At 40.0% G+C, this 12,883-nt stretch overlaps 1 protein-coding gene across 2 annotated transcripts in view; it reads left to right on the top strand.

Annotated features, from left to right (window-relative positions):
• The window catches only part of SEC62 (SEC62 preprotein translocation factor), a 38,959-nt gene that overhangs the window by 20,656 nt on the left and 5,420 nt on the right, over window positions 1-12,883 (top strand). For both annotated transcript variants that reach the window (XR_015871630.1, XM_088452378.1), the window contains exons 3-7: window positions 2,984-3,089; window positions 6,637-6,847; window positions 8,097-8,189; window positions 10,284-10,344; window positions 12,296-12,415. Coding sequence is in view for 1 of the 2 variants with exons in the window: in XM_088452378.1 (XP_088308504.1) it covers window positions 2,984-3,089; window positions 6,637-6,847; window positions 8,097-8,189; window positions 10,284-10,344; window positions 12,296-12,415 (591 nt within the window). In the remaining variant the exon portion in view is untranslated. The remainder of the gene's footprint in view (window positions 1-2,983; window positions 3,090-6,636; window positions 6,848-8,096; window positions 8,190-10,283; window positions 10,345-12,295; window positions 12,416-12,883) is intronic.

Here is a 12,883-nt window from a genome sequence, read left to right on the forward strand (position 1 = left end):
CTGCCCTGTCAGTCTGGTTTCATCGTAGGATTGCTTGCGCTCTCTGATGTGCACACCTTTATGCGAGGTGTTCTTCGCATTCAGCCACCTTTTTGTTCCACTGGTGGCGCCTTGGAATTGGGCTGTGGTCCTGAGAGTTGTCTAGGGGCCGCCGTTTGAACCACTGGACTCAGTGGACTTTAAATGGCTTACAGCTGAAACCATATTCCTTCTGGCCATTGCCTCGGCCAGACGGATTTCGGATTTAGGGGTTCTCTCTTGTAGACCCCCTTTTCTGATTTTTCATAGGAATAGGGCCGTACTTCGCACTCGTCCGGGATTCCTTCCCGAAGTGGTATCCAGTTTTCACATCAATGAAGAAATTGTTGTGCCAGCTTTCAATTCACCTGGACTTTCAGTGGGTGACGCCACTTGGGATGTTGTGCGGGCATTGAGAATTTATGTTGACCGCACTTCTTCTTTTAGGAAGTCGGACGCCTTGTTTGTCCTCTATGGCTTCCGTAAAAAGGGTTGGCCTGCTTCAAAGTAAACTTTGGCAGGCTGGATTCGTATGGCAATTTCAGAAGCTTATCTTCATGAAGGTCTTCCAGTTCCCTCCTTGGTGAGGGCTCATTCCACTAGGTCTGTGGGTCCTTCGTTTGCAGCTAGCAGTTCAGATCTGCAAGGCTGCTACGTAGTCTTCTGTCAATACCTTTGTGAGGTATTACGCTTTTGACATCTTTGCCTCTCAGGATGCTTCCTTCGGGCGGCGGATTCTCCTCTCAGCACAGGAGCGTCCCCACCCTTAAAGGATACTGCTTTGGGACATCCCCAAGGTATCCTGTGGATACCCTATGGACCCTGAAGTAGAAAATATGAGATATGGTAAGAACTTACCCTTGTTATCTCTATTTCTACGAAGTCCATAGGGTTCCACAGGACTCCCGCCCTGTCGCACCTGTACTGCAGATGGGCTTTATTCTGGTCACCGGTTTTTCCGTCTCCCTATGGTGAGAATGTGATTCTTGTGAGTGTCCAGATTTTTTTCTTCTCTCTCTTTCTTCTCCTCCTCCGGCCTATGGCTTGTGACATAACTGAGATGCCTTGGCCCGGGGGCGGGGTATAGGAGAGGGACCCAGATGCATCCTGGGAGGCTGAAAACTTTAACTCTGTGGTGCCTGAAGACTGACGTCATCACCTATACCCCAAGGTATCCTGTGGAACCCTATGGACTTCGTAGAAATAGAGATAACAAGGGTAAGTTCTTACCATAGCTCATATTTTTTCCCACCCGCGGGACACTGCTATGTTAAAACTGGGCAGGGCACTGCGCCCCGCTGAACAGCCCAGTGGGAACACTAGTTAAGGATAACTATTACTTCCTATAAAGACTCGCATAATATAAACATGGTACCATATATTCAAAAGCTATGAAAAGAAATAACTCTGATATAAACTGCGCATCAAAGAATGTGATTGAAAACCGCAAGATAATAGAAGGAAAGAAGAAAAAGAAACCTTCCCATACTAACAGGCCAGACTAATCCGCATCGGGCCCAGTCCTTAAGTGTGGGAGCCTAATAAATGATTGGGCCCCAATGTTCAGTTTTACTGGGCCCCTCCTTTTATATCTGCCTGTTGGTTACCATGGAAAAACTGTGAAATTCTAATGCATACTATTGTGGTATTGCAAGTACTGGCTTGCACTAAAAGCCCATGACTGTTGCATGCTGGTGCTTGTAAGACTACTCATGCACCAACATGCAAATGGCTGCTAGTGAATACTTGCAGTTCCACAAGTGCACACTACCAATTCTAAATAGAATATTGTCCACCAATGTAAAGTTATAAATATTATTGTCCCCATTCCTGAATATAGAAAGAATATCCCTCAAAATAATTATTTGAATTTACCCCGTTTAAGAAACAAAAATAAAATTGCTGTTATAATAAACTTTCCTGATATGTTCATCCTGTCATCGTCCATTTGGGAAGGTGCGGGGAAAAAATAATTAAAATGATAAACAGCTCAGAGTACACAATGCAAATCTCTTTTCAGCATGACGCGTTAATGGTTCCGGAAGCCAACCACAGCGTCTATCTGTATAGAAACAGTGGCAGCTGAAAGTATATATTTACAGATCAGCACTAAAGAGAGAGATAGAAGGCTAAAGTACATTGCAGACCCTTACATTTTGCAGCCAGAGCTACTGTGCTCCCCTCACCTCATGTGTGTCTATCTTCTAGTGGCTGTGCAATGTAGATTTACCAAACTGCCAGATTTGTCAAATTTGTCCCCATGTCTTGGAGCATTCCCTGCTTTTCTGCTGCACTTCCAACACACAGGTCACTAGTACAGTGAATGAGAGAGAGGCCACTTTTCTCTTTACACTTTTTACTACTCCTTACTCCCAAGCAGCTGGTGACCGTAGTTCTGAGCGGGGTGGGGAGAGGAAAGTGTGGAGGCCAGGTGATGCGATGAGAACTTTGTAGCCACCATCTATGGCAAGATACAGTATGAGACATGAGTCTCCTCTATTGGAAGGCATGGTCCTGCACAAGTCTGAGCAGGCTTAAGTTGGGTACACACTAGGGCGACGGATCAGCTGTCCGATTTGACGATTGGTAAGTGCATTCACACTTATAGTTGGCCTGATGTGTCTTGACTGACATCACAACTGGGCAGGCATTTACATGTGCCAGTTGAGCTGTGCTTCTGCAGCAAGTGTACGGGCGATCACAAATTATACTTGTTCTGTCCTAATAGAAATTTACACCAGGCCATATTTGCTAGTTTATATTTCGTGTTTCACTTGTTTTGTCGTTTTCACTAAAATCCATTTAACGAAAAGGCAGTGGGTCCTATTTAAGATGGAAGTGGTGTTCTCAATAAATTGATATTTCCTATGTGAATTCATTTATAGATTTTCTTACTCTCGTTTTTTTTTTTTATTGTTTTTATTTAACTTGCCAATCAGTAATGCATTGTTCCATTGTTTTCCAGCTTCCAAGGCTGTGGATTGTCTCCTGGATTCAAAATGGGCAAAAGCAAAAAAAGGGGAAGAAGCCTTATTCACAAACAGGGAGTCTGTGGTTGAATTTTGTAACAGGTATGTTCAGTCATCTAAACAGAGGACATAAAGTGGTCACCTAGCGACCTGTTTGGTCAGGTTTTATTTCTCTGTATTAAAAGTCTAAAGGTGCTTACACCTGGTACGATGTGTAGGCACTGATGTGACCGATCCCAGGGCCAACATATCGGGCGATCCGGTGCTCAACCGCCCGATATGCAGCCCCCCCCCCAGCATAGCGCTGCATTGGATCATCGGCTGCTTCGTCTGATCTTTTGAACATGCAGAGAGATCAGGCTAGGCGACTGATGACTACACAGGAGCGTGCAATGCAACGATATCGTGCATACACACGGAACGATATTGCGGATTTATCGTTCCAATCCGTCAGATCGTTGGCAATATCTTTCTGTGCGTTAGGAACCTTTAGAGAGAAAAAAAAATTGTGTGTGTGTGTATATATATATATATATATATATATATATGTGTATATATATATATATATATATATTTATTAAAATGTATGTGACAGTGTATCAAAAGTTGCTTCATTATTCCTTCCCAACTTAGAATTCATGTCTCCAATATTGGAAACTCTCCCTTAGCTCTGTGGATGTAGTAGTGTATATGGCAGCTAATTGGCTGCCCCTTCTGTCCATTCAGCTGCTTCATATAGTGCACACCCACCCTCCTATGCTTCACATGTGACAAGTGTCCAATGCATTGGACAGAAATTCACTTTCTCTATCTGTTTTAGACAAAAGTATTGAAAGCAATATAAATTGTATTCCTGTGCCCTGTCAACACGCACAAGTATTGTTAAAATAATTTTAGCCAGTAATTGATCTGTTAATATATTGTTCCTCCATCAGTAAATTAAGATTGTAGGTATTGAAATTCTTATTTTCTTCTGTGCAGAAATGTCTCAGAATATTTTTCGTGCTTTCTTAGGAAACCTGATAAACTATATCTATGCCATGTTTTCTGCTGACATTGAAGTCGAGCTATTTTGCTTACTACTGTCTGATAGATTTGATGAGACCACAATATTGAGATTTGTTTACACTATTATTAGGGATACATATTACCAGTTTCATATGCTAGTGAGCCAGCTGGAGTAAATGTTGGATACCTGCCAGGCAGTACAGTTTACTTAATTTATTAGATTGTATTGACTGTTACTGTCTTGTTTTATGTGCTAAGCTTCATGGATAAGCCAATCAAATACGTTTTTAAAAATTATTTGCTTAACTAAAGTCTTTATGCTGGGTACCACAATTTACTGCAATAACTCCTGATCCTTGAAATAGGACATCTACCCACAGCACTTGAAAATTCATTGAAATAGTATGACACATTTGTTTCCAAGGTTATAGATTTTCCTAAGGACGTTCACAACATCCAAATAACAGAAGTAGCAAGTTCTGAGTCTTCCAAATGATGATTTTCAGTATCAATAGTTATTCATTAACTTATCATACCCAGCATAATGAATCTTAATGCCTTCGATTGTCTTTATAAATGTGTTCTTGGTAAGTGAAGAGAATTATGAAATATAGGTTACATAATTAAAACAACCTAAAAATACAAACTGTAATGGCAAATGAGTAGTATGTTGGGAATTTAATTTGCAGTGACATTGCTGGTCATCCCATTGTGTTTGAGTCCACCAATCTGTGCTGATCATTCCTTTTACTTAGACTGCAAGCCAAACCGCAGATTTATAAGAAGTGCCCCTTGCTAGAGGTGCAAGGTAATAAGATAGCTTGATGGACAGATTTAGTTACAGAAGAATTTCTCCCCCAAAAACCTGACCATTGAAGGACTGTTTTAGAGGCATCAGGGAGCGCCAGATTCCAGGTAAGTAACATCCAGTTTTATAGTATGCGTTAATGCACTCTGGCCAAAACAGGATTGATTTTTAGTTGCTTTTAGCATATTGTTCAGCTCAGTAATTTGCAGACTTTGATGATATGTAGAAAAGATTCACCGAATCTGAAATGTAATTCAACAGAGAATAAACAGGCGCTAACATTCACAAAAAAAGTGTGTATGTATATATATATATATATATATATATATATATATATATATAGTGTACATTACATTAATCTTTAGAATGTATGAAAGCAGATAACTAAGAGGAAATCACTTTTTTTTTTTCTACCGTATCTGTAAACGTCTAACAATTTTGGCGTTATTTGGAGATGGAAAACAGTCAGCGGTTAAGCAAGAATGATCGGCGCACTTTTGTAGCTTATTGTTTCTTCATATATCGGCAGGATTACCTGCCCGTATGTGTACAAACCTGCAGTGGCTTCTGTGGGGCTCCAGCTGTGTAAGAGATCTGGTGATGTTTGCGAGATCTTGTGCAATCTCACTGGGGCTGGCCAGAGGGGTGAGAGACAGTGCACCAGCAATAGGCAGATGCACTGCGGGACTTTCAGGGATCGCCAGAGGGGGGGCGGGACTTTTCTCTCCCTTACATCAGTGCCTGAGATGTAATATACATCTTGGGGTTATTGCTTCCTGCTTCACCTCGATAGTAGGCGAAGCAAGAAGAGCTTTAGCGGCACGATAATGAGAAGTCATTCTGGAGGTGTGGGCACAAATCGGCGTTAATTAAAGCCCGTGGGTTTGTCATGGGTCTCTTAAGTGAATAGCTGCCAGCACTTTGAGAAGAGGCCGTGCGATTTTAATACAAAAGAAGACACAAATATAATAGTGACGCTATTTGTTTTTTTTTTTTGTTTTTTGTTTTTTTAAATAAGATTCTCTTCGAAAATAGTTAACTATGTCCAGAATACTTTCAGGGTTCTTCAAGAAAACTTCAAAGATAGTATTCAATGTTCCAAAGCAATGTCCAATATAAAGAGGAAATCCAGATTTATAAAGAAGGAAACCTTATACAGATACGCCAGGAACTTATTTATATCTGCTATGCAGTTAAGCACATTACATTTGTTATTTGCACTATCACTTTATTAAAAGTGAGCACTAGCACTTTCTTAAACACAGAATACTCTGATTGCCCACATATTACCAAAACACTGGCAAGAACCATACTTAATTCTTCATAAGCCTTGGACCATAATAACGAATCAAATATACACAGATAAGCTGTTTTTTATGTTCCTTTTGGTCCGCACAGTTTACTAGCACTGCTGATTTTTTTATTAAATTAATCTACTAGACTAGTAGATGCTCCTGTCCTCTGTCTATCAAAAGGCTATGTATTACTGAGCTGAATAACATACCTTAAATAACTAAAATGATCATCCTCTCCCTCACCCATCTGCAACAAGATGCCATGTTAAGAGGAAGTGGTTATGTAACTAGGCAGTAACTTGCAGGGTTGCAGTCTTGCTCTGCACAAATGCTTTGTGTGAATTGGTTGATTTATACACAGGGGCAAGACCAGTGATTTCACGGCAACTCCGATACCTGCAGACACAGCTTTTTGACCTGCATCAGATCCCAATAAGACATTGTTGTAGAAATGTGGGAGGAGCTTCAGCTGTCAGTATAGGAAGTGAGTGACAGGTAATGCGTTATTTCATACAATATAAGAATTGTTTATTCTAAGGCTCCTTAAGAAACAGTTCTTTCACCGTGCGTTAAAAGTGATGAAAATGAAGCCAGAGAAAGATCCAAAGAAAGAAAAGGAGAAAGATAAAGGAAAGCTTGATAGCGGAAAGGAAGAAAAGAGAGAGAGCAAAAAAGATACTACTAAGGAGGAGAAAGTAAAGAAGGATAAAGAGAAGAAGAAGGAAGTGGAGAAAGAGGAAACTAAAAAAGTGAGTACAGTAGTAGTAACTGTTAAAAAATCATGAACACAGCGGTGTCCCCTATTCCTTGCTTTATCAGACGTGTCTGTTATAGCTTACACACTGCTTGCTGATATGTTACAGATAGGTCTCTCTCTTTGATCAGATGCAATATTTGATCTTCTTACTGAGATTGTGCAATGTGTGGGCCTTTTGAAAGTTAGGCCGGGTACACACTAGAACAATATCTTCACTATTTGTTGTTCCAATTTGCTGGGAAATTACAAATCGTGAAGATCGTTCAGTGTGTATCGGCAATTGTGCGCTTGCGTGGGTCGTTTTCGATATCTTCTGGTTGGCCGTGCTGTGTTATGCAATGGTTATGTCTTGCAAAGTGAGAGAGATAGGCATATGTGTAATAAGGGAAAAGCTTTTCCCCCATTTGAAGATGTTTAAACCATTAAAATAAATAACAGCTCATTGTTGAGAGAAAGGACAGCTCTGGTTATTGGACACTGTAAAACTTGCAGATCACTTGTATTAATAATGCATTTTAGTAGCAGAGTCAAAAGATATCAACTTTTCCCTTGTAGCCAGTGAAGAACTGACATGTACACTACATATGGGGCAAGGGAGGGGTTAATTCTCATTTGACGCCTCTCATATTGCTCTTATGTGGTTTCACTCGTCTGTAGAAAATATAATTATTTACATTTTTAATATCCGTGCCCTGTACAAAACCCTTCTTTCATGTTCCAGAGTCTAGTGAGAGCATTATTATTATTATTTATTTGAATTATTATTATTTATTTGAAGTATATTACCCCAGTTATTCCCAAGCCTTGACTATGAGGAAGCCCACTAAAGCTGGTCGCCAAGTCAGAGATTTAATTAGCCTGCTGGCTCATTTAGAAATACTAAATTACCTATTGTGATTTTGGTAACTCCAGTCTAGTCAGAATCTGGGATCTATTACTCATGTACAGTTTATATATTTGTATAAAATAGAGTGAATTTTTGGCAGATTGCGCTGCTGTTGACCCAGTCACCAAGGTCTGGAGATTTAATAGGAATGTCTTGCAGTAGCTGAAGGCTAATAGTGGCACCAATAACAAGATAGGACCAGACAGGAGCTCCACTCTGACCTTTCCATAGAAAGCAAAAATAAAATCATACAAAACACTTAAATTAGGCTCAGTGTAGCAAAAACATACAAACACATTTTATGTCTGCATAAGATACGATTACAGTTTATTCATTAATTTATTTTTTATCCAAGGAAGAGACTCCTGGAACGCCTAAGAAAAAGGAAACCAAGAGAAAGTTTAAGTTAGAGCCCCACGAAGATCAGGTTTTCCTGGACGGTAATGAGGTAAGTTTGCCATGGAAACGCTGGTATCTTCACATATTTAATTTAGGGGCAAATGTATTAAGCGTGCCTATCTTAAAATGCATGTCCCTGCTTCACCCATTATTGAAGCAAAGCAGGACCATTTGCTGAAGAGGGAGAGTGTTCACTTCTCTCTTTGAAAGTGGGAGTGCGCAATTCACCAATGTCTGTGACTGGTGCTTGCAGTTATTCTGCGCATACGTCGGTCTAAGTTTCCCAGAGGCCGATGTTCCACACACAAAGTGAGTAACTATAGCGAAACGGTGTTGAGTGAGCGACAGCCGGAGCTGACTAAATCGATACCTGCGCACATGGTAATGGTCAGAGCCACGGATCGTTCTGAACTTTCTAATCCTAATCGGCACCGTATCCAGGTATAGCAGCACCAATAATAACCGGGGCGCAGTCGGAATACTTTCCTGCTTTAATACATGCAGTGAAGCGGTAACTGCTGCACATAACATGCACAGTCGCCACAAATACATTAAACATACTTTTGGACATCTGCCTCTTAATGAATACTGTAAAGGCATCTAGTAAACAAAACATGAGTTATACGTTATCTGGTCACATGGTCGACAGTTACCTTGCCGACATTCACAATGTCGACACTAGAATGTCAACTTGGTTCAACATGTTGACATACTCAGAATGTCGATATCAGAAATGTCGACATTCTCAGAATGCTGACGGTTAGGTACTAGAGGGAGGGTTAGGGGTAAAAGACTGCTGAGTCTGTAGTGAAACTACTGTTCACATGACTGCCAGGACCCGAAGACAACGTTGGAGATGGCACTGCTGCCTGGTTCAGGTAAGTTATCAATGCGCCACTAGGTATGTTAGGTCGACATTCTATTATGTCGACATGTCATTTGTGTAGACATGATCACTTTGACCATGTCGACCATATGCTTGTCAACATGAGAACAGTTGACCTAAAATACCACACCCGAGGTATACAATAATGGGGAAAGTACTCTTTAAAATGTATTAAATTACTAGTGAAAGGATGCTCCATATGCCGGGTCACCCCAGTCTGCGCCCATTCCACCCCCTTTTTCCGGTGCCCAAATTCCCCCTACCTCCTTTCCCACTTTGACCGCTGCTTGTCCCGTTTCACAATCCACTCAGTCCCTACCTAATTCCCGATGGGCAGCCGGGTCCTCATCTACTGCTGCACTAGGTCTGTCCTGTCTCCCTCACAGTGGGAGCCGTTGAACAGGTGGCATGCCCCCCCATCTCCCATTGTGCATGTTTGTTGGAGACGGGACAGACTGTAGCAAATTATTATATAAATGTTGCAATTACTAAAAAGGTATTTAGTAGGTACCTTTCTAGAACTACAAAGTCAATAGTAAATTAAAATATTGATAATTATATGCATTGTTATATGCATTATTTCAGAAAGCCACAAAGAAAGTTTTACCATGAAGTCTAATCAAAATCTTTATATTGTGTGTTTGTGTGTATGTATGTTAGTATATGTGTGTGTGTATATATATTTATGTGTGTGTGTATATATATATATACACACACACACACACATCTATCCAATGTAAGAAAGTAATGTATCTTTAAATTTGGGTGTAGGATTATCATCTTATACAACACTTGGTGAATAATGAGAAAAGGTCTATGCATTTTAGTAGCAGACCAAAAAACTTAGCGAGCTTAGTTACAATGTTAACTTTCTTTTTTTAAAGATCTTGGTGTATATTCACTAATATTTGATGTATATATGCTTTTTAATTAGTCAAAAGCTGAGCCAACTGTGGGATTCAAGAATATTCAGAAATTCTATTATGCCCAATTTAATTTAACAGTCTTTAATACTCTTTCAAATATTCAGGTTATTTTTTAACCAAGCTCACCTATTTTGTGTAAATTTACATATAATTGATATCTACAAAAAATTTTATTGTATGTAAGTGATTTAGATAGCAGATTTTTTTGGTTCAAATGTGACTTCTTAATTTTTTTTATGTTTCTTTTTATTCCGAAGTTGTCATTTCTGAAATGTTACAATTTTTAGAACTTTTTTTATTTTCATTTCTAAATTCTCCCAAATATTTCCAGGTGTATGTGTGGATATATGATCCAGTCCATTTTAAAACCTTTGCTATGGGCCTCATCCTTGGTAAGTAGGTTCAGTAACTTTATGCTGTGGATTTCACAATTTACTGTATCTCTACATTGTTACAATAACCCATAAAATACAAGGTGATCCAATGGCAAAAGAAGAGTGTTTCAGTCAGTTCTCCCTTTAATATGTCTATTCTTGTTCATTAACTTTATGAAAATACTGTCCAACTTATCCACCAGTAAGGGACCACCTGCAGCTTTTAGCATATTACATGGTCTTTTTCTGAATCAGATAATGAGGGGTCTATTCACGAAGCCTTGGAGAGGGATAAAATGGAGAAAGATGAGTACCAACCAATCAGCTCCTAATGGTCAGTTTAAAGGCTGTGTTTGAAAAATGACAGGTGCTGATTGGTTGATACTTCTTTCTCCACTTTATTTCTCTCCAAGGCTTAGTGAATAGACCCCTAACTGTTTAACATAATTCGTGTTTAGTTTACCATTTCACATTTATCACTAATATACAGTATTATAGCCATGAAGTGAAGCATGACAATGTGTGAATATCACACAATCCTATAAAATACTCTTTACACACTTATTTTATTTTCAAATATTTTGGGAAAACATATCCCTTGACTCTGGTTTGGTAATAATGTTTGACAAGTATAAAGAGATTGGGCCTGTTTTTGCATTGGACACTGCAGGACCCGTGTCTGCGTCTTTTGCCTGTATTGCTTCTGCGACTTTATACAGACGCTGCTACTAGCCGTCCCCTGTATTTAGTTGCTATAATACCGCTTGGTGAGTCTTTAGATATAACTATCAGTCACACCATCAAAACGTGCACCAGCCCCGTGCTTGGTGCAGATTCCCTGTCAACGTGAGCCATTGTGCCATCTGAGTTTGTAACCACTATCCGTGACACACCTGCAACACTCCCATAACATACCAATAAGATGGACTATCTCCGTGCATTCGCATAACCACCTCCCAGGAACGCCCAAGACATTTCTGAGACCATACATCTTAATCACAACTGTGTTAAATTAAGACTGCAACATCAGCACCTACCATGCACAATGTTGAATATCAAGGTAGCCCTTAATAGAATGACCAGTATTTATAGTCTCCCATCTTGTGAAAAAATACGCATGAATCAGTTTGTGTTGGGATTTGTCTACTAACCAATTATTTCAACAGGAAGCAGTGTGCCTGTGATCCTGACTGTCTCCTGGCTCTGCAATCTCTGCAGGGCGGAATTCTCTATTTAGAACACTGTATCTCATATCTTCCACAAGATTGCACCACAGTCACCCATACCTATAGTGTGCTGAATATACCACAATGGTATCCTGTCAGGAGGCCGGTGCATTGCAGGGACAGACTAAGGGGTAATAGTCAGTAAGAGCCAAAACGGTTATGTGGATAAATAAATGGGCAAACAAGGGTAAAAAAATGAGGATAGAAGACTGAGAGGTTGGAGTACCAGGCAAGGGGGGAACCAAAAGGGAATACTAACAAGCGCCAGCAGAAAAGAGACAAGAGAGCAATGTGTGGTAAATATGAAATGAGGTACAGACAAGTGATAAAATAGCAAAGAATGGCTTCAGAGACCAAGCTATAAAAATAGGGCGATAAGGTGGAGCAGGCGAAGCTTAGGCCTTAGAAACTTAACAGTGGTGACAACTCTGGAAACAGAATGGTGTATAGTAGGTAAAAACTATTTTTATTAACTTTTCACTTAACTAAAGCTAAATATGTTGGTGGGGGGAGCGTTCAATAAAGAAATAAACATACAATAAATATGATTGGTGAATCTGTGGTTAGACATCAGGTTCTATTTGGCTTGATTTCTTTGAATTATATGCTGCAGTTGAAGTGACTGCTGGCACCTTAGAGTATACATGGTCCCACTATATAGATGGCAGGTATTTATTACCATTGTTTCCACAGTACTTGTGTGACTCTTGTATGTGTGTGTAATCTGTCCTCTTTTGTTTCAGTAATTGCAGTGATCGCTGCCACGCTCTTTCCTCTGTGGCCGGCTGAGATGCGTGTCGGGGTATATTATCTCAGTGTGGGAGCCGGGTGTTTTGTGGCCAGCATTCTTCTTCTTGCTGTTGGTAGGTCTGTTATATTAAATACATGTATGTCTGTCCTTGAATCCAGCATTGCCATACTACAGGCAGCATTGCCATACTACAGGCCGCCTTGGGAGTCTTTCTAGCTCAATATGTGCGTCTTATTCGCATAGATAAAACAAATGGGAGCGACAAAACTATAAACTGCTATATATCCATATACGTTATTGGATTCTGAGAGTGAAGGAATAAACACACCAGTAATTTATGCTGCTTTCATTTGATTCAATAATATTCATTTATTTGACTAACCACTTGGCTGATCTTTTCTCATTATTATATGAGTAAGAAATTAGATCCCTACTGAACTGGTGAATCAATTCAGCACAATGCTGAATACCCCTGGGAATGGGGTCCCGGAGCTATTCAATTCACTGCGCTGTTTAGTCTGACTACAGGATTTCTGCTCACACCCTCCTGAGGAAATCCGACTTAAGTGCCGGCCGCAAT

The sequence above is a fragment of the Taudactylus pleione genome, unplaced genomic scaffold (genome assembly GCF_031769625.1).
Source record: "Taudactylus pleione unplaced genomic scaffold, aTauple2 ptg000037l, whole genome shotgun sequence".
Taxonomy (NCBI): Eukaryota; Metazoa; Chordata; class Amphibia; order Anura; family Myobatrachidae; genus Taudactylus; species Taudactylus pleione.